This window comes from Epinephelus lanceolatus, chromosome 21, assembly GCF_041903045.1.
Source record: "Epinephelus lanceolatus isolate andai-2023 chromosome 21, ASM4190304v1, whole genome shotgun sequence".
In the NCBI taxonomy this organism is placed as follows: Eukaryota; Metazoa; Chordata; class Actinopteri; order Perciformes; family Serranidae; genus Epinephelus; species Epinephelus lanceolatus.
The window spans coordinates 19,253,369-19,280,227 of NC_135754.1; the positions used below are offsets into that span (position 1 = coordinate 19,253,369).

Consider the following 26,859-nt stretch of genomic DNA (forward strand, 5'->3'; position numbering starts at 1 on the left):
TTTAGTATCAATTGATGGTTTTATTCAACCAAATACTGTACAATAATAAACAGATGCTTGCAACAAGTAGTAAAAAACCCTTTCCCATGCAAAATAAATTAGACTGAATAACAGGATTAATTTGAAATGACAACATCCGGCAAAACTATCTGATTCAACTATACTGTGCAGCAGACACACTCCATGTCTTAATTTCCTCTCTTGCATGTACACTGAGCAGTAAGTGCAGGACAAAAGGTAATGCAGGGTGCATAAAAACATACATAAAACAGAAAATGTTTAAATGTTTTATCGCTACAAACAAACACAAAAATACCAAGACTATTCAACAGACAGAAGAAAATAAAAATAATATACAATTAGAAAACAATCAAAGATAATATACAATGACAGAAATAGATTATGCTTGTCGTTGTCTGTGGGGTTAACCTGTGTGGAGAAAGATGAGTTGGATGGTTGTTCAATTGTCAGCAAGCTGAAAATGATTATTCTGTAGTTTGTCTGTCTGTACCTTGATAGCCACTGTTCCCAAAGAAGCCGTTCAAGTCGTATTTGCCGTTCTTTGCTCCTGAAGACAAAGAAAAGAAACAAAAGTTTTCAAATTACTTTTACATCTCAGAATATTACTCATACTGACAACACATTACTTCAAATTACTTCAAATACAGCCTGTGAGTGGATTTTAATGTTTGGCATGGTCAATTTAAAGGCACAGTTTGACATTTTCGGAAATATATAGAGGTTTGATTCTCTGCTCGAACCCGATTTGGCCTGATCGACCTGCTGGGTTTAGACTGTGCCGTAATTTCTTAGCAGTGCCAGAGACCTGAACGGGGTCTGGTTTGCGCTAATTTTTGAAGCCCAAATACAATCACCAGAAATAAAAAGTGACAGGCTAGAAAAGAACTAATGATTTAGCATCCCTACCAGAACGATGCTGTAAAGCCTTGTTCAGCATTACAATGTTGTGTAGTCTAATTTAGCCACTTGTTGGTGGCTGTTTTTTTAAGAAACATAAAAGCTTCAAAGTTTATGAGAGGGGTCTTTACTGATGTATTTAAGGGTGTAGAACAAAACGTTACAGTGTCTTTCGCTTGTGTTAACCACAGACCTCATTTCAGGCACCCAAACAAAAACCTACTGAACAAAAAACACTGACTTTAAGATGAGGGAACTGGGAGTGCAAAATGCTAACTTAATTGCGGGTTTTAGGACTCATTACTGGAGTACTCTATCACTGAACTCAGAAAAGACTTTGGTTGACTAAAACTTGTAAATATTTTTTCCATTGGGCTCAAAACTGCTGCTGTGGTTTGGGCTCTGTCTGGTTTGGAGAGAAACCAAACGGGCTCATGTTGGGTCAGATGTGATTATTTTGGGCTCAATCAAGGCTCTAATTTCAGAGTTCAATAAAAACATTGATATCACTCTCAGTATCTGTCATATATGAAGCTTAAAGACATACTATGCAGGTTTGCCTGTTACTAATTGTAAACACACTCGCCAGGGAAAGTTCAAGTAAAAGCCAACCCCAGATTCACTCTCATTAGTCATTTTCGGTACTGTATCTTTTGGATGCCTGTTGCTTGAAGTATGGCACCTTGTCGCTACCTTTTTATACAGCCCCAATCTTCGCTAAGCACCGAGGGGGTACACACCAACGAACACAGATAAATACAACAACCACAGACTTCTAGTGGCTCATAAGTGATGATTGCAAGGGTTTACTTCTGAGAAAGTCTATTCATTGCCAATTGCTAAACTTTACAGTAGTACTTTAAAGTACTCTAACCTCTCCCAGACTTGCCTTGTGGGTGAAAATGCAGTTTGAGATGCTGCTGAATGTGAATCTGACGCGGCAGCTGCTGCTGATGAAGCAGGTCATCAGGTTGCTCAGGCACCTGAGCCACACCCAGCGAATCTGCGGCAGGTGCAGAGTCGAGGGTGAGGTCGGCAGTCCCTGCAGGGTCAGGCAGGTTGCCAACATCCGCATCAGGTTCCACATCAGGCGTGAAGGACTCCACAGGCAGATATGACGGGTCAGAGGGGTAGGCCAGAGTAGGGCTGGGAGTAGGAGCTGCAGGAAATGCAACAACTATAGAGGGAGAGACGGAATAGAGGGGGAAACTGGTGAATCACTGTGAACCAATACTGTCTTTGCACCATCAATGCAATTTATTAATGTCATAGTTTTACCTTCTGGCTGCACTTGTCCATTTATATAGCCCACATTTTCTGAAATTAAGAAACAGTTAAACGTTACAGAATGCAGTGAAGCCACAAGAGACAAACATGCAGAAATACACACAACACACTCACCATATCTGTCAATGGACATCCCCTCGCCTTCAACTGCAACTGCTGGTGTCGGCACCTCTACCTTCCCTAAGAGGTCAGGGGACAATAAACAGAAAAGATAAGAAGTCGTCCAGAAGCTGAGAACAGCTGTGCGTGCAATTATTGTTTAATGTTATCTTGCAATCACGAGTTAATCAAGTCATTATCACAGGAATTTAGAAGGCTGTTTCCTCCTATTACTCATAATGTTTATCACAGATCAGGGGTGCCATCCCTGCATGATGGCGTTTCATTCATCAGCACATTACACTGTATTTTTCCAACAGTCATGACAGTGATCTCAAAGGCTGAAATCAGGTGTGATCACATGAACAAGACACTCCTCTTCGAGTTTTCCATAATATTCCCGTGAGTGGTCATTTTCTTGTGATAAATTATGTTATCGAGAAATCTGCATTTCTGTTTCTTGAAAATCAACATAAATTTACCTGAGATAACAAAATAATAAATTCATAGTCTTGAGATAAAACAGCATTAAAAAAAAATTTGCAAACACAGCCGTTCTTGGCTTTGTAAAGAAAAAATTGGGGTCTGCAGTGTATTTGTGATGTGAATGTCTTTTCCTGACGCACCGTAAGATTTTTCGGCTGAATCTGTCTGAATCAGAGGCAGGGGCTCATACGGTAAACCAGCTGCACCTGTTTGAGGTAAAAAAAAAATATAAATATGCACTCTATTTCTTCATTTCTAACCCAGATGCTCAGATAATTTGTAGTAGTAATGACAAAATACCATATTCTCCCCCAGATCTGCTTTCAGATACAGATTCAAGGGGCTGTGACTGGTATGGTCCCTGGTTACCTGTTGAGAGATTGACACCATACCATTCAGTAAACATAATAAAAACTCAGAGGAAATGATTGATTGGTATGAAAAGGATGCACTGCACCATATTTCCCAGCAGATTTTGCTTTGCTCCCAAAACCAAGGGCCTGCGGTGCATAGGGAACTTCACCGCCACCTAAGCAGTTGGCAACCACATAGAGAAGACAAATTAAACCAAACAAATAAACAAGTAAGTGGCAGTTAGAGGGTAGCTGTCATGTTTACTGATTCTCACCTAACGTGCCTGTTAATTTTCCGCTCTGTCCAAGTCCCAGAGGTTCAGGCTGATACGATGATCCAGCCAGACCTGGAAGGCAATAAATAATTAAATAGATTCTATGGTTTTATGGCTCTGACTACATTTTTATTTCAGTCAGGACCACTTTAGTCAAAGAAAACTTTATTTCAATTTGTAGTATTGTATTTGGTGGTATGGCTCTGTTCTGGGGTCTTTCTGCCTTTCCTAGGCGTGTACACGCAGAAAGCCTCTAGGAAAGCCTAAGGTGGAGAAAGCACACCTCTCTGCCGTTCCACATGCAAATAAGGAAAGCCTGAGGCAGAGAGAGCAAATCTTCCTGCCCTTCCATGCCCCTATATGGAAAGCCTAAGCCGGTGAGAGCAGCAGCAAAGACCCCCCCCGGGAACAGAACAGCAGCTTGCAGAGGAAGCAGCAACAGTAGGCAGGCCAAAGCAGTTTAAATAGGGCGCCCTGAATGAGATTTGCCAATTGGTTGCATAGAAAGGAATCATGTGATCTATCAGCTGACTCCCTTCCATCAAGCAGCTGCTCCATCAGTTGATTGGGCTGTTTGAGACCAGCTGATGTAGCTAGGATGTGAGCTGAGCTTGACATCATGTCACATGTCACAAGTTTACTTACTGTATTTGCTGTTAGATTCGGCTTCAGGGCTCAGTCCAGCTGGTTGAGCTTCATAAGGCATCCTTCCATAACCTTTAGACAAGATGGAGAGACAGAAAGAAGAGAAATAATAACAGGTTCATGGGTGGAAGTGTGTGTATCAAGTAAATCACAACAGGAGATGTCAAAGCTAATTATTTACCATATTTGCCGGCTGTCTTTCCATTACTGCTGAGACCAAGAAGCTGTCCACCATTGGGGAATCCTCCATATCCTGATTAGAGATGATGGGAAAACAGTAAAAAATGATCATTGCCTCTCAAAATGATACCTCACAAGAAGCCTTTTTACAGTAAAGTATAGATTGTGGATTTAATTTCATCACGCTATCAGTGTCTGCATTTCTGGAATGGCTACTCGGTGAAGACAAAATGATTAGCCACAGCAAAACCCATTTTTGTCCCATCACACTTACCATATTGTGCTGGTGCAGAATTAGTGCCCATGCCAGCACCAAGACCACCTGCAAGTATTTTGAATTAATATAATTACTAATATCTCAAGCTAGACATAAATGTTAAATCTAAATGTCAATATTACATCTAAATCTAAATGTTAAATTTAAGTCTAAAGTTAAATGTTAACTCTGAATTTAAACATTAAATATTAAATCTTAATGTTAAATGTTAAATCTAGATCTAACATTCAGATCTAATTGTAAGTGTTAAATCTAAAAGTAAAAGTTTAAAACTAAATTCCACTGTTAAATATTATATCTAAATGTTAAATATTAAATCTAAGTTTAAATGTTATATTTAAATATTAAATGTAAATCTGAATGTTAAATGTTAGATCTAATGTTAAGAAAATATAGTCCAAGCTACATCTATCAGCTGTGTTCCTATGGATTGAATATTTAGATTTAACATTTAAACTTTTTTTATTACATATATACAGTACATTTTGTTAACAGTTACATATAACATGTTGTTTTACACAAATTTCTGTCTCAAATTTGTGGAAAATCAGCTACATTTGAGGAAAGTTAGCTGAATATTCAAAATGTATCTGCTAGAAAATTGTAACCGAATTTTTACATTAGATGCCTAATACTACTGGGGCCTCACATTGTTTTGAAACACAACATACTGTTTGACAAATGACTCACCATATTTTCCAGATGATTTGCCATCTCCAGCAGGCCCATAGGGGCTTCCACCATAACCTGGACAGAATAGAGACAAACATTTGGGACACATTTGGACTCATTAGACTGACCATGAATGTTTGTATTGATTCTTAGACAGAAAGGAGAGCATCAATTATAACATATTGACATACCATACTTTCCTGCTCCATTAGTGCCTGTACTGAGGGGCTGTCCACCAAACTGCAGCCCACCAATGCCTAAATCAGCGAGCATTGAGTGGGCAGAGAATAATGTTGGTTGGCACATTAATAATAAGACACTAAAGATTTATACGAGAGTTCTGCACATAAATGTGAGGCTGAATTTTATTATCTATAAACTCATAAAGCTGTCTATAAAACTCCCTTTTAATTCTTTTCCAGGCTACGTTATAGTGGCATAAATACAACGGACAAGCACTCACCATACTTGGTGTTAGATTTCTCTGCACCCACTCCCAGAGTCTGACCGCCAAATGGCAAGCCGCCCATTCCTGTTACATTGCAGAGATTTGGTTATGGTGTGTTATGTGTGTTTTAAAATTGTTTCATAAGTTAATGTTAGGTTTTACAGGTATACATTTTTTCTCACTGAGTTGTCTTGTGTTAATAACCATTTAAAAGAAATAATGTCAGACATACCACCATACATGCTGCCCAATTTTCCATTTGGACCAAGACCAGCAGACTGGGGCTCAAACTGACTCATTCCTGCACGAGTACACATGAAAATCTATTTACTTGAACACTTTGAGATGAAAATGCTGCTAACATGCATATATTCAGACCAAGACTATTTTTTAAATCAGTAATCATATTACTGAAGCTAATGCCAACACACTAACACCCCTGCCACTGGGATTGTATAAAAACAAATTGTAGGACTTCAAAAGTTCTTCAAATGCAAAGGTTTTAAAAAAGTGTTGAATTACAGGCACTCATGTGTTTGTTATTTTGGTCGTGTTTCTGTTTTTGCACACACAACAGAATCAATAATCCATTATAAAAAACACTTTTTCCATAGTGGATTATTCTGCTCACTGTTGAAGCATATAGATATGGTCTTACCATCGAGTTCAGCAGGAACCACTGGGGCTCCATTGTAAGGCATCTGTTTGGCACCACCTGTGGTAAATTGGACAATAATAGATCAATATCACTAATTTACTTCACCCTTCTGTTATATTTATCTTAACTGTTTGCTCACTTGGCACCCCCACCATACCTGATTTTCCATTAACAGTAGGAACACCTTGACCAAGACCTGAACAAAAACAGAGATGTTGACTTTAACTGTAATTCAAACAAAATGATATGAACTAAATTTCATACAATGGTACTTACTTGCATAGTCCGGCTGTACACCAGCACTGTAGCCATTTCCATTTCCATACACTGCAAACAACAGAAATACCATAGTGCTCTGAACTTAGACTAGTATGCTGAGCTAAATGGCCCACAATATATAAAATCATCTACCAATTCATAGTGCTTTATATCCATTTATGGATTCAATACTTTAACAAGGTAAGTATAAACAAGGAGGCCTACCTGATTTGGACTTGCCAGCGTCACCCAGACCTGCGCTTCCTGAGAAAAATGGCACAATTTAATAAAACACTCAACAAAACAGATTTTATACTAGAACAATCAAATTCAGCCTTGTGTTACCGGCACACCCTTTCCCTTTTAATGGCGGTGGCCTTGTGGGTGACCTGTGAGGGTGTGACGTGTACTTCATTGTGTGCATGTAGAGGAAAGCACATGCAGCAAAAAGTGATCAAAAAGTGATGACAGCAGTAGAATTAACATAGGTGCAGATCCCAGGGGGGGTGGGGGGGACATGTCCCCCCCCAAATTCTGAAAAACACAAATTGTCCCCCCCAATTCTAAATAGCCTAAATGATTGAAATTGAACAAATGTATACAGTAGTCCTATATACTGGGAGAAAGGGAAGATGATGAGGAGAAATGGGAATCCGTGAGAGGCGAGAGATGAGAACGTGAGTGGACATAACATGCCTGAGACCCTGAAACTAGAAGTAGCATTAACTAACAGCGAAGCAGTGAAAAGGAGGGTGATGGCTGGTTCCATGTACTATTGGCTGTTTAAGAGAAATAAACAGTAAAGGTAAGCATATGATTCTCTTTGTAGTGCTTTTTGAATGACTTGGTGATGGTGATGAGCCTCTATGAAATCGTGAAATATGCTGGCAATCTCAAGCGCTCTGTGGGCATGATTTGCACGCGTGCAATTAAAAAAAATCACAACTGATTGTGTCCCCCCCAAACTTGTCATCAGATCTGCACCCATGAGAATTAAGTGTCTAGATAAGCTCAGGGCGACTGCTAAAGCTCACGAGAAGGTCATGTTTGTTGTTTTGTGGTGAAGACTGTAATAAAGCCATTCTTGGTGAACGGCACCCCAACGCCATCCTTCCCTCTGCAGAGTGGTCCGGACTGCTAGAAGCTAGTAACCAGCTAATAACGAGCCAAGCTAAAATTAATGTTAATAGGAGTCAGTAAGCTGTCACTGAGAGAGAGGTAACAGTTGGTTTTTAAAGCTACTGGCCTAAGATATCAGGTTACAAGCTAAATTAAAGACAATCTTTAAAAGTTATCCTTTCAAAATGCACCTCCATATGAATTTCCATTTCTATATCCAGCTCCGAGATATGCTCCTTGTCCGTAACCTGAGAGCAGACAGAACAATTATCAAAACACAATCCACATTATAACTATTCCTACGCCATACAAGGTTGAATTGATTTAAAAAAAAAACACTCACTAGGTTGATTAGGTTTCCCTCCATAGGGATATCCAAGGCCTGCTGCACACATAAAATCAAAGGTACTTTGAAAAAACACCCTAAATTTCCTTTAAAGTAAAAGATTAAACCAAGAAAATATCACTATGTTTATATTGACAGTAAATGTTACCAGCTCCATATCCATTGCTGAGTCCAGGGACAGTGTAGCTTCCTGCTCCATAAGCTTGGGATGAAAAAAAAAAATCATTGAGACATGTATGAGGGCTTATATCGTAAAAACAACATAAAACAAATACTGCAGTGGAAATTGATGAATAATCACTGCACTACTTCAAAAAATCTCACTGTATTACTGGAGTATTATGGATTTCACTTTATGATTTTAAGACCTTACCTCTTGCCCTCACAGCTGTTTTATTTGCAAGCTCGTTACCTGGTTTGTTTGCTTTAGCTCCTCTGTTTGAATATCCCCCCGCACTGGCACTGTATCCTTAACAATGACACAATATCACAGCAATCAGGCCACACTGATCAAATCTGCAGTACGTTTAAATTATCATCTGCAAAATGATCCACTATGAACATCTCACACACAATACATATTATTGAAATTGAAAAATATTGAAAATAAAAGAGTAAGTTGATTTACTGTTTGGTTTGGCACCAAATCTATTTGGAACACCGGCTCCTGCTCCATAACCTCAAAACAAATGAAAGAATCATCAATTACTAATATGAACAAAAGGAGTCCTCTATTGTTGCCATGAACGTTTGTGCTTGTGCCAGTGAAAGCTCCAGTGCCTGCAATATAACCTTAAAATAACTAAACTATTTTTCAGCATCCACTTTGTCTCTGTGTGTCTCACATTCACATCAAGGTAGTGTCTAAGCTCATGCAGGGTTATAAGCATGTGCTTCAGACAACCAGCGGGTTCATGTAAAGTTTTACCCCCTTCTAATATTTCACTGAACCACCCTAAAAACGATCCCAATTCCTTTAAAACAAATTGTATATGCAGTAAAAGTAAAAAATACCATGGACTGTATAAAAAATGAACGTGACTACTGTGACGTCACCCATTGGTTTGTGGACTCACATTTCAAGCCGTCGCCGTCTTGGATTTTTAGATCCAGAAGTGATCCAAGGTGACTATACTTGGACAGATTTTAACAGATGAATTTAAAATTCACCCCGTACAGTTGTCATAAAGGGGGAAATCAGAGACCAAAACTGTTTTTGTACCAGGCTTTAAACATGTTTACATCTACTGTAAAGTTGGGTATTTTAACATTACAGGTCCACAGGGATTGACTCGCTCTTGGCGCTAACCTCAAGTGGCCGTTTGAGGAACTGCAGTTTTGGACTTGTTGGCTTAAAGCCACAGTTCCCATCCCAATTTCTCCCATCTAACGTTGAAATCATATACTGTATTCAAACAGATGGCGCACTCTAGCGCCTCACTGTTTCAAACACGTATTGCAACAACTGTAACCGCTGAGTACCAAAAAGCTATGATAACACTGATGAAACCATGTCATCCAATACTACATGGAGTATTCATTCAGGCTCCTACACAGACACGCGCGACGCGAGTTGACAAACCCCCTCCTCACCATGCTGGCTGTGTTTACAACGTAGGACTGTTGGGGCGGATGTAAACTGAAACAAACCAATCACGGCTTGTCCTTTGACAACTGACAAGTGGCTCAACTTCACACACCTCATCCCTCTCCTCGTATTACTGCGCCGCTAACAGCTGTTAGTGGCCAGCGGCACTACTGCCGCATAACAAAGTCCCACTCTTTGAGCATAATGCAGGATCATGTATTATGCAGCATCACGGGAGATGGAATCCTCATCGCCAAGAAAGTGCAAAAGGGAATCAAAAAGGCAGCGTGACAGGCGAATTAAAAAAACAAGGGTCAGCATTGGGGTTGCCTTTCCCAGGTGGAGAGAGTTGCTGAAGGAGAAAGGTAATACAATGACAGGCCAGCGCTAACAGCGGCTAACAGCTAACAGCAGCGCAGTCATGCGAGGAGAGGGATGAGGCTGTTAGCGACTGGCCGCTAACAGCGGCTAACAGCCAACAGCGGCGCTGGCCTGTGATTGCATTACCATTCTCCCTCAGCAGCTCTCTCTACCTGGGAAAGGCTACCCCGATGTGGGCCTTCGTTTTTTTAATTCGACATTGATGACATATTTATGAATGCAGACATCAATTTTTGCCAATAAACAACTGAAAATGTTACACAATGTCCCTTTAACTTTTCAGCCCCCGAGGTCACCACTTGAAAAATACACATTTTAGCACATAATTACTATGGGAGCACTGAAGCTATAGCAATAATTTTGTCACATCACAAGTATTAGAATATAAAATTCTCAGGTTACCAGGTCTTGGTATTTTCATCCATTGTCCATTTGGTACTCCTGATGGTCCACAGTCTAGAACACCAATGAAAACATGTATTATCAGCAAAATTCCACAGGTTAAAGTAAACAAGCATACAAATATACAGATAGGTACAGCTGAGCAATCAACCTCCAAACAAGCAGACTTTGTGTTTGTATAATGTTGCTATAATTTGAGGTTTGGACAATAGCAAAAGCCGCACTGTGTTATATATATCTGTGGACATTAAGATTCTCACAATGACAATGCTAACGTGCTGATGCCTTGCAGTTACAATATTGACCATGTTCACCAGTTTAGCTTCTTTGTATCATATAATTTGCTGAAGCAGTGGCTGACGGGAATCTCATTAATTCTGCAGGTGTTTGGTCATGAACCAAAGTACTGGACTGATCAAAACTGAGAGCTTATAATGATGCCACATCAAAAGTGGGGCAGGACTCCTCCTTTCAGATTATGTATTGTTGAATGAAAAGAGAGAAACGTTTACCAGGTTTGGCTGGTTTAGCGCCCTGTCCCTTGGACACTGAAGCTCCTCCTCCATTCACTGAGAAAGCACACAAACTGACAGATCAGGATTTAGTTGGAAATGATCCACATATATTCTCTCTTCAAAGTGTTATACTTACAACATCTATAAACACAGTGCAGTGAAAAAAGACCATCAGTGGGTTAACATAAGAATCACCTCATGCACCATGAATACCCCAAAGTAAAATGTATAAGGATTAAGAAAACATACCACAAGGACCAAACAACAAAATAACACACTTCATTAGAAATGAACACACTGTGAATTGCTTCATTCACATCCAGCTCTGATGTTAAAGGAACAGTTCAACATTTTTGGAAATATGGTTATTCGCTTTCTTGCTGAGAATTAAAATTAATAAGGAGATTAATACCACTCTCATGTCTGTAAACTAAATATGAAGCTAAGACTGGAGACAGTTAGCTTAGCTTAGCATAAATATTGGAAACATAGGGGAACCACATAGCCTGGCTCTGTCCAAGGTGACAAAATTGACTTACAAGCACCACCAAAAAAGGAGAAGTGTAATTTTACAGGTAAGGCCAACTCCCTTTCCTTTTGTTTCCAGTCTTTATACTAAATTGAGATAACTGTCTCTGAGCTCCAGTTTCACAGATCTAACGCAGCAAGAAAGTCGGTAAACTTTTTCCCAAAATGTCTCTTTAAAAGTGACATGTTGATTATTTAAATATGACAAAGTAGGGTGAGCCTATCAAGAAGAAAACATTATAAACAATTCTGAAAACTATAGGTCTTTTTCTGAGATAACTCTGAAGAGAACATGCGACACAGAAACAAAACAGAGCTGTAATGACACAAAAATCTGTAGAACTAAAACAATTACAACCACGAGCACTGGCTAGAATTCAGTCTCAAGTTAATGCTTGGCATTTCTCGCTCTGTACATGTCATTAAACTTCCAAAATAAATTTAAAAAAATCACCTTATTCAATCTATAATAGTGTCTAAATATTAGTATTGCAAATACCTAATGTAATACTGAAGTATTAAGAGTCAGACTGAATCCTAGCCATTAAAACAACACAGATCTTGCAGTTTAAGACACTTGAATTGTCATAATTCACACAATTCTGCAACAGACTACAGTTAGAACAAACACAGAATACAGTCTACATTTACACATGCAGTACAACACCAGTAAACACACCCAAATCAAGATTTATGTTTACCAGTTGCCCCAGGATCTCCTGCAGGGAGACCTTTGACCCCGAGCCTGTCAGGTCCTGCCTCAGGCTGACTTTTGATGTTAGCCTCCTCTGGTGTGACCTCAGGCACACCCACAGCTAGTGTTTCTTCAGGGGTGATGCTGTCTGTACTTTTAGCTGCCACTGTTTCAGGAACAGCTTTGGTTTTCAGCGGTTTGGTGCTTTCGGGGGCAGCGTCCCCTTCACTGGTGCTCTCTACCCCAAAAACAACGTCTGTCTCTGCACCGTTCTGCTCAGGCACAGCACTTCCAGTCACATAACCTAGAGGTCATACGTTCCATCAACATTGTTGTTAACATATCTTTGCAAATTATTCCTGCTAATGATCTTACACATTAAAAATGCACATCTATGGAAAAACCAACATATTCTCACTCTGTCCTCATCACATATTGATGTCTGGTTATGGACTTTCCATGTGAAAGGTACCCTGGGAGCGTACTGGGACACCGTGTCAAGTTCTGCCCGTTACATGCATCGTTGTCTTTCAAAATCCACTTCCATTTCACAGGAAATTTACCGTTTACTTAAGTAATTTTCAAAATAAACGGATTACGTCAGTAAAACGCTGCAAATTGACGTTTTTTTTTTTCCCCTCCAACAACTAACACACGTGGTTGGGTTTAGGCAACAAAAACACATGGTCAGGGTTTGGTAGAAAGAACAGGGTTTGACTTTATAATCTTACGGGGCGAGAACACCACTCTCATCTGTGTTTGTTGGACCCATCCACCATCCCTCCTGTCCACCCTACTCGGACTTTCGCAGCTTTAACTTTTGTTCTTGTCCCGCCACATTTCCCCCTGACACCGCCAAGCACCATTACACTATAAGGGCGACTGGCTGTGTATCATGCCGACGTTAAGGATGGCTTTATTTGTCATTGTCCGACGCAGCAAGTCACTGCCCAAGTGCTGGATTTCAACGACTTCAGAGTGAGACTGAGTTGGACAAACATGACAATATGCAACATTTTAACTCAGGTGCACATACAGTATATATATATACACAGTCAAACTACCGGGTACATACATAAAATAAAAAACATATTATAAAACATTAAACTGACATACAGTACATGCAGCCATAGCACCAGTTTGTACTCTTATTTTTAACACCATGCAACTATGGTTGCCATAACATGATTTGTCGTTTCTTCAATAAGAATCTGAGTTGTTTCATAAAAACATGAATTTTAAGAGTTAAGTTTCAAGAAAATAGTACAGAGTCATCATCATACTCTCTTACTTTACATTTCTTTTGCTGTCAATAAAAAATAAACAAAAAAAACATTTAATTCCATCAGTTGTACACAGTGGTTCATTTCTCACTGAGCACACAACAAACTTTGTCACCATTGCCATATGTAAATGTACAGTACACAATTCATTTTTAAATTCTAATAAACTACAGTGACATTCTGCTGCTTTATTTCAATGTTACAATATTACAACTGTGTGAAACATGCTAAGCAATGGCAGATACAGAGCATACTATTACTCAGTAAGAACATATGAAAGGTGCACATATGTTAATACACATTTTAATTTGGTTGCCATAGTCTCTGAGATGAAAAGCCACTATAATCAGGGTTTTTAATGTTTTCACTTAAAACAAACTATTATATTCAAGTAAAAGCAACTGTGTCTAGCTTTTGTCATTTAAGGCACACTTTTCAAAAGATACCACTGGATTGGAGTGGAGCTGTTATCAGCCACATAGATAAGGGTTTGAAGGGTCCTGCTACACCCTCTAGTAGCTTCAGAGGGCCGTTATCAGCCCACGAAATGCCATTATCATTTGTCACCCGGAGCAGTTTCTTTAGAGTTCACTTGCAGTGTCATCAGGTTTAGGCGCCAATACTATGTAGTTAGGTTTGGAAAAAAATGGGTTGGGTTAAATTAGCTATTTGTTGCATAACGTGTTGTAGTGTGAATATCTTATGTATTTCAATTTCAATAAGTCAGCACTGAATTTTGGTTTCACATGAGATAGAAACCCCAGTCTCCTGGGTGAAAGTCCTATGTTTGTTTGGACTTACTTGCTCCATGGAAACTACTGTAGAAAGGCCACTAGAGGTTGCCACCCACCAGCAGGTGTAGCAGACCTCTTCTAACCCTTTTCTATGAGGCTGATAACCACTGATATTGGTCATTCAATCGAGTGATAACATCTAAAGCAGGTTTTTAAGGCCATAAATTGGTGAGAACTTTAAAATCCAAGTGTAGATTTATAACATATAACTGCGCATAAAACAGCTGATGAGTCAGTGGCAGTTTTGTTATAAGTTGAACAATATAACTTTATTGACGCTTTTTGGACATTAAATTTTTGTGAAGACCAGACCAAAATAATTAGTGACATCAGTAGCAACTAAGACTTAATATCAACACCGTATTTATCTTAAAAAAAACAATTAAGATTAGTAAAAGGGACTTATAGAGTATTTGTTCTATGTAAAATTAAATGCAGTATGTGGTTCTCTCTAATGCTGAGTTCACACCACAGAGCTACAAGCTTCATTATCGCCAAGTTGATAGCTAAATAACACAGTACCATAAGTACAACAAACCATATGATTTGTTGACGCCTCACCGTGTCATTGGAGCGGTGAAAAAAGTTGAGGCCAGCTCAACTTTCATTTGTAGCATGTCACGCCCGTCAGCAGTGACAAGTGTTGGGTGCCAATTTGTAGCTTTATGTCAACGGCTTCTATTGAAAACAACTTGCAGCCTGTTGCTGTGTCGCTCGCAGTGTGAACACAGCATTAAAAAGCAAATTATCTCTCTGTGCAGCACTGTACAAAGTCATGTTTAGGGTACTTGCCTTGATGGGGGACTGCTTCCGGCTCTGGTGCTGGGTCAGTGTGGGGAACTACTGATGCAGGTCCAGATGTGGCTGCTTTCGGAGCTTTGCCCAGTGGTTCAGATGTGGGTTCGGATGCAGGCTTTGGGCCTTTGCCTTGAGGAATGGCTGGTGCTGGTTCTGGTGTAGCCTGAGGGATTAGTGGTGTCTGTTTGTAGCTTTTCCCTTGTGGCACGGGTGAAGGCAGCTTTTGATATTTCTCTTGTGTCACCATAACGAGGATACCACTCGTCGGCTCAGGGGCAACGGGTGCTGCACCGTATGTTACTGCTGGTGGGGGTGCAGCAGCCTCCTCTGGTGTTGCACTCGGCTGCTCAGGAGAGAGAACTCCACCTTTTAGGCCCTTTTCATTGGACACACCTGCACCATTTGGCATCATGCCGTAGCCTGAGAACCAAATGAAAAGCACATTTAAAAGGAAAAAATGGAAAAGCAAGTAACAGTAAAACTTAAAACATTGGGTCAGCTGTACAGTAAAGGTATAATGTAACGACAGAGATGAAGATGACACATAACATTTGTGTACATGTGCATGTACACAAGCATTTACCGGTATTTGCTGCTTTAGCCAGCTGTCCATTAGGTACACCAGCTGGGACACCAAAACCTGTGGAACACATGTTCATAAACAAATTCAGTTTGGTTTGGTTCAGTTTGGATATCACAAACACTGCATGTGTGAGTTACGCAGAAGTCTCACCTGTGTCGAGTGATTTAGCACCTCCACTGGGCGACACTGCTCCAACACCTTTGGTAGTTTGTGGTTTTGAGCCTCCGTATCCTGAGATTAAAGTACATTAATTCTGATTAATTAAATTCAGACCTTATTACTGTATAGAATACATTTTACATTGCATAGCAGGAACTTACCATTGGGTTTACCTCCATATCCACCAAGCGCAGCACCATTTCCATGACCTTGAGAGAAAATACAACAAGCATTCGGCAAGGCGGGTAAATATGGAAGATCTAAAATGCCTAAATCAAAACAAAATAAATAAATAAAATGAAATACTATTCACATTTATGTATGTTTTAGCTTTTTATATTTGCATTTACTGTGTCATAATTAAATGAGAAATGTAGATTTAAAAGGACAATTATTTAGCCTTTAGCCTAGGTGTGTTATATTTCAGTCCAGCAGAGAGCAGCATAGACCTGCCGGTGCTAAATGGAAGATGCAACTGTCCAATCACAACTCAGGGGCTGAACCGAATATTAAAGATGAAAAGTTAATAATTCACCTTTTAACATAATTTAATTATGACAAAGTAATACATTTATACACAAAGGACATATACATAACAATGAGCATTGCATTTTACTTTTTTTTTTTCTGACTTGTGTTATTTTGGTTGTTTAAAATCTTCCATACATAGTAGTGGTAAACCACAAATTACTGTAAATAAAGATGTGTATTTTAACATTGGGTTTCACCATTGGGTTTGGCTCCATAGCCTTTGGTAACACCTGCTCCAGCTGCAGCTGCAGCTCCATAACCTCGGGTCAAACATAACATTGCATAAATATATAATCCCACTGAAAAAGAAGGACATTTATCTACATGAGGAACATTTATAAAACACCAAATGAGATGAGTTACCATTGGGTTTAGCTCCATATCCATTAGGAACAGCTCCATTTCCATAACCTATAATTTAAAAAACATTACAAAAACATCCATATCTTATTTGAATGTGATGTTTTTGTGTGTGCCATGTTTACTATAAATGCTACCTAATTGAGGTCTCATAGCACCTCCTCTGGTGGCTCCATATCCTGTAACACATTCATGAAAGCAAATTGCTTAATTTTCTGACTGCATTGTCATCAAAATAAAACAGTTTTGTATTGTTAATAAATTTGAAAAAAGAAGTAAGAGTCCTACCATTGGTTTTGGTGCCATACCCATTGGGAATATTGCCATAACCTGAAACAAATAAAAGTAGTAGTTATTTTTTTCCCCTGAAAATGATGTCATTTTTTCCCCCCGATTTTAAGTTAAGTACGGGGCGCCTTGTTGCTTAGTGAGTAGAGCAGGCGTCCCATATATTCAAAGGCAATGTCCTTGCCGCAGCGGACCAGGGTTCGATTCCAGCCTGCAGCCCTGTGCTACATGTCATCCCCTCTCTCTCACCCTTTCACACTCAGACTGTCCTATCTAATAAAGGCAAAAGCCCAAAAAAATGTTCAAAATTATGTTGAGTATGCAACAACTTGTTGCAAGAGATGGACAATGCTTTAAATATTCTTCAAGGAATAGTGATGGATAAAGTCTCCTTAGCTCAAGAAAGGTGATACTAAGGTTCGAACATAATTACAAACATGTAATTGGCTCTGTGTTTACCTGGTTTTGCTGGCTTGGTGGCTCCACCACTTGGGTATCCATAACCTTAATAGTTTCACAAACAGCAAGAATAATTAGCATTATACTGTGAATATAATAATACTAATACTGCTACTAATACTAATACTAATTTCATGCATGCTGACCCACCATTTGGCACAGCTCCATTCCCATTAGGGGCTCTGGCTCCAGCATAACCTTTGAATTTTACAGCACAATGATTTTAGATTATTTTAAATTTTTTATTGGTAGACTTGACATGTTGGATATGATATTTATTACCATTTGATTTTGCACCTTGTCCACTGGCAACACCTGCTGCAGCACCATAGCCTGAAAATAATCATAAAGGGTTCAGAGAGGGAAGACGTAATCTACAAATATAGCTATATAATATTGACTTGACAGTAGGGATACACCCACCAGGCTTCGGTCCCTTCATTCCTCCATTTCCATACCGAGGTCCCAAACCCAAACCAGCGCTGCCATAACCACCCATGTGGCCTATAAAGTGAACACATGTTCATATTAACAAACAGCATTCTATTAATCATCCCGTAAGTGACATCACTACAGACTAACTTATGTATGACTCACCTCCCATGGGTTGAGCTCCATTACCGTTATAACCATTACCTCCATATCCTGGAAGAACAAATACAGACATTATTACTGGTGTGTTAGGCGGTGACCTCAGATCTGTGTCATGACCTTCACTTGCCTTGGTGCCTGGCAAGTTGAGGTACACCCAGACCTCTGGAGGCTCCAATCCCCACACCTGGACCTTAACCCACAGAAACACACATGTATCAATGTGTCAAAGTGAGTATTATGATCATCTGGTCAACAAGGTAGAAGATGAGATACCTGCACCGTACGGTGGTCGACCATATCCTTTCATTGGTTTACTACCAGCTCCCCCATGTCCTGTTAAAGCACAGGTTGTACATGCTTAGTTACATAAATATACAAACATGTTTTGTGTCACAAAACCTCCATTTCAATGTAATCAATCTCTTACCATTAGGTCTTGCCCCATTGGACGGACCAGCTGCTGCTCCTTGACCTAAAGAAGGATTATTATATTCAAAGATGTGATATTGTTCACATTTATTTACCTTGATACAGGTTTTAAAGTTCAGTTTTTGCAGATATTACCATTAGTTTTAGCCCCATTTCCATTAGGTGAACCAGCTCCAGCCCCATAGCCTAGCAAAAAAAGAAATTTAATTCAACAACATAGTAGGAATATGAACTCAGTGCAAAATGTTGCTGACATTATAGTTTAATACTGATCAACAGTAACTCCAGATAGGTTTTAAAGATGTGCACGGTGCAGAAACAGGCTTTCTAAAGCAACTAATGTCTTCATACATGGGAAATAGGGATTGTATGATATGAGGAAAATATTGTCATTAACTTTAGCATTGAATTTCGATGACAACTTAACTTGTGTTAGATAAACAGACACAAAAGTGTACTCAGCTCTGCCATGTTGCTTTCTGTATACTGCTTAAGTGCAACAAATAGCTTGTTGAAGTAAAAGGCAAAAGAAAGAGATTTATTTCTAACATTTTTTTATTGAACAAGTTGAACATTGAGGTGAACTCAAAAGGCACCAATGAGGGGCGTCGGTGGCTTAGTGGTAGAGCCTGTTGTGTTGTTGTATTGTACTGATGCTCTGTTGTTGCTTGTTGCTTTGTGTGGCTTCTGTTTTATCTTGACAATTTCTGTTTGCTGTAGTTAATGCTGTCTTCATGACAAACAGACATTTATCACAGTGCCATCAGAGCTACCATTACCTTTAGTTCCATGTCCATTATGTGCAGCAGCTGCAGCTCCGTTACCTACAAATGGATAAACACAATCAAGTTCTCTCTAGTCATCATCATAAAAAGTAATGAGCAAAAACTTCCGAAACATGTCTTCATTAGATACCCAATCAGTCGGCTGTAACTGTATTTGACATCAGGTAAGTTTTATACAGTTTTAGAAATGATATGTTTTTGTGCTGCTTGTCATTTTGCAGTTTGGTAACATTACATTCATTTAGATGTATTTATTGCCATTTTCACAGGACAGTATAGGTAAGTTGGAAAAAGGAAAAGAACTGTCAGAAGAGCAGCATAAAAACAGAAGATGTTAAGATATACACTTTTTTTTTTCTAAAAAGGCACAAACTATATATTATATAAAAATACATTTTATGAATTATTGCACAGGTAATCTATGATAACCATTTGCAATTATTTTTTAATATTTTGTCAAATGTAATTTATGAATACAAAAATAATATATAATCGATGAAATATAAAATGTCAGTTGCAGGCCTAAACTGTAAATTTATCTGATGTAAAATCTTCAAGAAAATAATTAAGAGACATTGTTTTCCTTTAATTAGCATTATTGTTTGTTAATGAGAATTATCAATGAAGACTCACCAGTGTGTTTAGCTCCATTCCCACCTAAAGCACCAGCAGCAGCAGCACCGTAACCTAAACACCAATAAGAGAAACAAACACCAAGAGACTCAGAGGCCGTTTACACGTTGCCGGCTATTTTCATAAACGGACATTTCACCGTCTCCGTTTTCAAAAAGATCTTCGTTTACACTTACCCGTGTATATATACACAAGAGCATGCCAAACCTGTAGGTGGCAGTGTAAGGAGAAGCTCAAGCCTTCCATGTATCCATTGTCACCATAGCAACATAGGTCGCACTTTTTACACAGGCGCAAGTTCCGGCGCATACTGTGACATGGGCTGCCTATAACTCCATTTATCTGCGTTTATCTCAGTTTACATGCAAACGCGCAACCGGAGTTTTCCAAAATCTCCACTCTGGCCGGAGTTTTTAGAAAGACTCGTTTTCAGAGGAGAAATCTCCGTTTGCGTGTAAACGAAGGGCACAAACGAAGGAAGATGTCTCCGTTTATCAAAATCACCATGTACGTGTAAACGGCCTCTCAGTGGGAAATGTGGCACTATACAGTAAAATGACCTCAAAAATATTAAATAAATATCCAGCACTGATGTGCAGTTTAAAGTTGATGTGCAGAGGACTGTCTGTCATCATAAAATGATTGAACCTGTGGACTTACCATTAAAAAGGCCTCTGTTTCCATTTGGTGCTCCATAACCTGGAGATCAAAGAGACTGTGTGAGTTTAAATGCATCTCAGCGTCTGCTACATGCTTCCTTAAATGATCATGAGCAGATACATTTGTGAGGCCAAGTAGTTAGATTCTGTCTGCTTGAGTACGGCAATTTTTTTTTCTGCAAAAATTAGGTGAATCCCAAATGGTTATGTAACATAGAAATTGTGATATACGTGTTTCATACAACACATCAGCACATCAGACTCAACCCCAAATCTGTTCTAATACATCATCACATTTAACATACCGTTGCCTTTAGTTACTTGTCCGCCGTAACCGCCAGCTTGAGCTCCATAGCCTGCAACAAAGATTTAAATCAAAGTGTTGTTGCTCAGTGTGTCTGTGGGTGTGTGACTATTCATGTTTCCTCAGTGTGAAGAAGTGTTTCATACCGTTGCCTTTCATTGGTTGTCCATTGGTTTGGCCGGCTTGAACACCATAGCCTGCAACAAAAAAATTTAAAATTGAACACCATTGTTGCTCAGTGTGTGTGTGTGTGTGTGTATGTGAAAGTATTAGTGTGTCCTCAGTGTGAAGACATGTTTCATACCATTGCCTTTCATTTGTTTTCCATTGGTTTGGCCGTCTTGAACACCATAGCCTGCAACAAAGAAATTTAAAATTGAACACCATTGTTACTCAGTGTGTGTGTGTGTGTGTGTGTGTATGTGAAAGTATTAGTGTGTCCTCAGTGTGAAGACATGTTTCATACCGTTGCCTTTCATTTGTTGACCATTGGTCTGGCCAGCTTGAACACCATAGCCTGCAACAAAGAAATTTAAAATTGAACACATTGTTGTTCAGTGTGTGTGTGTGTGTGTGTGTGTGTGTGTGTGTGTGTGTATGTAAAAGTATTGATGTGTGCTCAGTGTGAATATATGTTTCATACCGTTGCCTTTCATTTGTTGTCCATTGGTTGGGCCGGCTTGAACACCATATCCTGCAACAAAGATCACAGTGTGACAATGTTGTGGCAAAAAACATTAATTTAAACTTTTGTAAACTAGCTGCAAACTGGTGCACGTAATATCTACCATTAGATTTTGCTCCATTTCCATTCGGTAAAACTGCTGGATTTCCTCCTAGATTAGAAACAAAACAAACCAAACAAAAGTTTAAACACTTTGTAAAGTGTGCTGCAGTACAGTCAGAAAAAAACAGCCTTTGATATCCACTTGTTAGTTCTTTGCTGCCAAATCCTGCATTTTTTTTTTTAAATCTGAGGTTCACATTGTATTTATTTATTCATTTTATTTTATTTTATTTTAAAGAGATAATGCAATGTAACATAGCTCCAACACAGTTTGGGACTGATGTCTTGCACAGAGAGTTGATAGCTATTGCTAATGTTCAGCTCTTGTCCCTAGCTGGGCTTTTACACGTAGACCTAAAATGTTATTATACCTAAATACCTACCCTGTGATTTACCACCTTGTCCATTGGTTACACCCGCTGCTGCTCCATAGCCTTCAAAACAAAATGGAAAAACGTAACCAAAAGATCTGTTAATTTTTACGGACTGATAATATCATATTTAACTATATTATGTTAATGATTTATTCTATTCTATCAGTACAGACAAAAACAAAGCACCATTACTGTATCATATCATATATTAGTCTGGTGTATGCTGTTTGCTTGTTGACGTTGCCTCTATTAATCACACCACTGTCACTTTACCTTGTCATTTTGTCTCCAAATACTTGCTTTAATTGTATTCTTATTTCAGTTTATGTTTCTCGTATTATTTATTTGTTACTTTCTATACTTATTTGCATTTATCTCTGTACTTTTATTTATCTTACCTGTATTTAATCAAATAGGTCAGCTGAGAACCAATTCTAATTCACAAGAGGCAGCAACAGAAGGCAGCTTACAGCACTGGGTATTCCCAGGCAGTCTATCATCCATGTACTGACCCGGCCTAACCCTGCTTAGCTTCTAACAAAGGGAGAGATCAAGCGTATTCAGGGAGGTATGGCCATAAACAACCCTGTACCACTGCAACGACCGAATTGCCCCACTGTGGATCAGTGAAGGTGTATCTCGTCTTATTTCATCTTTAGTAAAACAGAGTGAACACAGGCACATAGCTGAACTTACCTTTTGTCCCTCCTCCATTGGTCCCACCAGCAGCTGCACCATAACCTTAAATACATTAGATGTATGGTGAGAAAGTTACGAGTATGCTCTAAATTTGCACTTGATGGTGCAGAGACAAATTCACCATTAGATTTAGCTCCATTTACACTATATCAACGTCAACTGCTGAGTCATTGCCTGAGCACAACATCAGAAAAATCTTTGTAAATCAGATTTATGTAACTAACCTATGCCTTTGGTGGGATATCCGCCGTATCCATTTTGAGCACCCATCACCTGACCCACACCTAAAGAAATATATATATATTAATTAAAATATTGTCAGGAACAGAGGGATTCATGGCTGGAGATATTTGCTTTTAATTTACCTTTTGATGGCATCAGCATTCGTCCTACACCTCCACCATTCTGGAGTTTTCTTCCTGGGAAAATCATGACATGACAGCTGTGAACAAAAGCTTCAGCTTGTGTAAAAATCCCCCAGATGCGATAACTTGTATTTTTCATAAAGACAGAACATGAACAGAGTGTGATGGATTTACCATTAGGCTGCGGCCCGTGTCCATTGGATACTCCAGCTGCAGCACCATATCCTTAAACACAGCACACGTCATGTTAAACCTCTGTAAGGTTACTGCTGTTACATAAAAGGAAAAGCATTTAACTTGGCATCTTATACACTGGGTGTATTAATCTTAAATCCACAGGGCAGGAATCAAGCCTGATTAGGATGAACACAGCAGCTAATTATAAAAACAAGGCAAAATGTGTAGTTGTGGTGATATAAAAATGTCAGTGTATTACAGTAAGGAGTTGTGGTAAGAAAACTGGATGTATCCAATTTGCATTTTTGGAGTTTTTATTTTGTTATGCTGAAGGAGTGATAGTCTGAAAAACGGAAGCTAAAACCACATCTGAAGTGTCTTTTCTCTTTTTTGCGATTAACGTATTTTTGTTTGGTTCCTGACATAAATAAATTTAATATATTTTAAGCTAAACATACAGTTCAATCTCCCTCCCCACCCCAATAATTTTAAGTCCTTAAATTCATTTATAAAAACCTGTATCCGGTCTTCAGTTCAGTCTGAGCAACATTTTTGGGAAGTAGCGAGCCTCGCCTCGACAGAAGTCAATGGAGTGACTGTGTACAAGCAGTAAAACCATTCTTTCCCCTCTCACACGGGGATGTTAAATTTAGACTGCTGCTGCCACCGCAGCTGAGCTGCCTTTGATTTCACAAACTGAGGCCGCTGGTAAAGAGAAAAGAATATATAGCTGCTTCGCATCATCGCAAGAAAAGTTGGTTGAGGGCCGAGGACACATAAGACCTATACAGCGAGCACCGCTAAGATTTCAGTTTGACATGATCGTTTGAAATTTGACAGGCAAACCCGAGCACCCAAAAGACGTTTGTCTCGTCTCTTTTTCATCTCTCAGCAGGTTGGACCCTTTAATGGCACCAGACTGGAGCATGCAGTGGTGCAGTATTTTATCACAATTCGGGCGTCTTTAAAGAACGCAAAAAAAAAACAAAAAACAAAAAAAAACAACAACAACAACAACAACAACATTGATGTCTTTTCAGGGAGAAGGGTAGTAATTTCTCTACAATTATTTCTATTCAAATTGTTCAATACTATCTTTAAATTCTTACCCTGGTATTTTACATTTTTGCAGAATTGAAATCTCTTAGCTACGGGAGCCGCAAACAGCCCTGCTTGCAATTATTTATCTAATGCAGCTATCTCAAGATAACAAGATAATCAACCTGTTATCACGAGCAAACAAAAGGCTGTTTCACTTTTATTAATTCTTATGTTCATCAGGGGTCAGGAGTGCCATGCCAGCATGTATAGATAGCATTGGGACAACTGTAGCACTTGATTGGAGCTGAAAATGTTAGCTCAATAAGTGTCCATTTCTGATCAACACATCAGACTGTACTTCAATCAAGCAGAAATTGCTTTGTGTCTTTCTGTTAGAGATGACATTTAGATCAGCTCTTGCCATTTAGCAGTCAGTTTTTTTTCTCATGATAAAATATCTTGTTATCTTGAGAAACTGGCCTTTTGTTTTCTTGAGAAATGAGAGAAATATTATATATACTGACCTGTTATCAGGAGAAAACAAGCTTTGTTATCTCAAGTTAAAGTAATTGACTCATGACAGAGATGACATAATATAAAAAAATTATCGCAAGCACAGTCGACTTCTGTAATTAAGTAGTTGGTGTTATTTCAATATAGATGTTAAAGAGTGGAGATCTAATGTTTGAATTCAAACCAGTCACAAAGTAATTTGGCAGAAGTCATCTTTAAAAGAGGGATCTAGAACAGAAATGGTGCAGACAGTACGATGATTGGATGTTGCTGTTAAACACAGTCAAAACAGTGTCTAACAATCCCCTTTTAGAAAGCTTTCCATCAAAACGCAGCAAGAGGGAAAACCAGGGTATTCAGTGTGACACACACAGGTAATGTGTAGCCTTACAAAGGCTACCTGTAAGACTTAAATTATGGCTGATATACAGTACAGAGACAGAGAGCAGTTCCTTTGTGCCACCTAACTGACATCATCATCATCATCATCATTATCCTTGGCCACATGTCAGCTCATAACTCACAAGACAAGTGTTTCACCTTCTTTCTACAACGGACCACAGACACATAACTGACCACAGTGACTCTACAGAACACACAGGAAACACATTTTTTCCCTGAAATAAACAGTAAATGCAGCTGTGTTTCTTCTGGATGTATTCCAGTGACGTTGACTGGAAGGTTTAAATTGGCCCATTTGACTTAATTATCCAATTAAGAAACTAATTTCTCTAAATCTTGCCCTCTAACATGTCTGCATTCATTTGAACAAAGAAAACTCCTCAGAAAATGTATCTGGATTAGAATGATTGAGATTTGGAAATCACATGTTCTGCTATCCAGGGACCAAAAAACATTTATTATTATTTTTTTTTTTTTTGGATTATCCTGATTCCAGCAGGGGTGTGAATTTCAGAAAAAAAAACTAGTCAAATAAATATACATTTATTCATGTTTTACACTTATAACTGTGTTAAAGCAGATGATGTGGACATTAGGCAAACTATTGGTTTTATTTTTTTTTTTTGAGTAAATTTACTGTACTAAAAGGCCTAAAGTTACTGTCTCACAGATGTTCATTTTTTTCCTCTTTGGTGGCACCTAACTGCAGTGTGTTTGTTGACAGACTGCCTACATTGTGATATATAGTCCCCATTTAAAGCACCGATTTTCCAGATTTGGTTTTCTCGAAAAGCTTGCATGTGGATCAGGGTGATCCAATCCAGTGTTGCTTTGAGAAACTGGCACAACGTGAGATGGATTAGTTGATTCCTGAATAACAAAACATTAATCATTCTGATCCAAAGATTGGGCCCAGTGCTCTAAATGCTCTAAAGAGTTAGAAAACGGCATGTCGTCTACTTTATCTACTTTATCAGTGTAACAAATCAAGTCCAAAATTAAATGTCCCATTGCATGTTGTTCCTGAAATCCACCCTGACTCCACCTTTCTGCTGGGATCAGGATGATCCTGACTGTTTTGGGGGATCAATGGTATCTCACTCCCACTACACATACTGAGGGGTTGATCCAGAGCAAAACCAAGGCTGGATTATGTGATCGATTTTGATTTCCGAATCCTTTTATTATTTTGATCAACCCATTTTCAAGACCCCATCCAATCAGATAACTTTTGAACAACTGGGCCAAGCCAGCAACTGTATCTTTAATTGATCATACTGATTCATGGCCTCAGACATAAAGTCACACAAACTAATATAAATCCAACAGATATTGGTTATCACACATTTTAAATGACTCACTCCCAGCAGGGCCCCTTCCCCTCTGCACTTCACTCACCCCCTGTGTGCACTGTCTGCACCAGCCCAAGAACCACTGCGCTCTGAAGAAGTAGTCGTCCCAGCATCGCAGACCTGTAGGGAAAAAGCCCCAAAGTGTTTTAGACCCAGCAGGAGAATGAGGAGAGCAAAGCAGATGATGTGGAGTGGGCAACGTACCCTGATGGTGAGGGTCTGATATACCCTCTGGTGTGAGGCGCCCCTCCTTCTCCTCCCTCTGCTTATAGATGCTCCTGTTCCCCAGATCCTCCCCCACTTGTTGGGAGAGACACCCAAGGTGTACACACACTAACTAAATAATTGGGCACTTAAAGTA

General features: G+C 39.1%; 1 protein-coding gene across 6 annotated transcripts; it reads right to left on the reverse strand.

The window, feature by feature from the left end:
• On the reverse strand, window positions 1–26,859 carry cmn (calymmin). 6 transcript variants are annotated; one of them, XM_033612217.2, is made up of 61 exons: window positions 26,703–26,859; window positions 26,545–26,618; window positions 23,188–23,238; window positions 23,014–23,067; window positions 22,873–22,932; window positions 22,646–22,690; window positions 21,959–22,009; window positions 21,577–21,624; window positions 21,432–21,482; window positions 21,255–21,305; window positions 21,093–21,143; window positions 20,935–20,985; window positions 20,790–20,840; window positions 20,486–20,524; window positions 19,826–19,879; window positions 19,187–19,231; window positions 18,543–18,593; window positions 18,406–18,450; window positions 18,252–18,311; window positions 18,106–18,168; window positions 17,982–18,029; window positions 17,808–17,888; window positions 17,667–17,717; window positions 17,535–17,582; window positions 17,385–17,429; window positions 16,926–16,967; window positions 16,775–16,816; window positions 16,641–16,688; window positions 16,475–16,537; window positions 15,908–15,955; window positions 15,738–15,818; window positions 15,588–15,644; window positions 14,999–15,424; window positions 12,137–12,433; window positions 10,905–10,961; window positions 10,393–10,446; window positions 8,650–8,700; window positions 8,434–8,490; window positions 8,170–8,223; window positions 8,019–8,060; window positions 7,867–7,923; window positions 6,782–6,820; window positions 6,575–6,625; window positions 6,456–6,494; window positions 6,299–6,355; window positions 5,873–5,941; window positions 5,656–5,724; window positions 5,384–5,449; window positions 5,211–5,267; window positions 4,518–4,565; window positions 4,245–4,316; window positions 4,064–4,135; window positions 3,419–3,490; window positions 3,248–3,319; window positions 3,091–3,159; window positions 2,931–2,996; window positions 2,320–2,385; window positions 2,197–2,235; window positions 1,808–2,095; window positions 512–568; window positions 1–429 (listed from the first exon to the last, which is right to left on the reverse strand). In XM_033612217.2, exons 2-61 carry the CDS (start codon window positions 26,609–26,611, stop codon window positions 425–427), a joined length of 4,110 nt encoding a protein of 1,369 aa, XP_033468108.2. In that variant the 5' UTR covers window positions 26,612–26,618; window positions 26,703–26,859; the 3' UTR covers window positions 1–424. The 6 variants fall into 6 exon arrangements, with proteins under 6 accessions (XP_033468108.2, XP_033468110.2, XP_033468109.2 ...); XM_033612219.2 differs by lacking the exon at window positions 26,703–26,859 and having other exon boundaries at window positions 17,682–17,717; window positions 26,545–26,682; XM_033612218.2 differs by lacking the exon at window positions 26,703–26,859 and having other exon boundaries at window positions 8,019–8,057; window positions 26,545–26,682.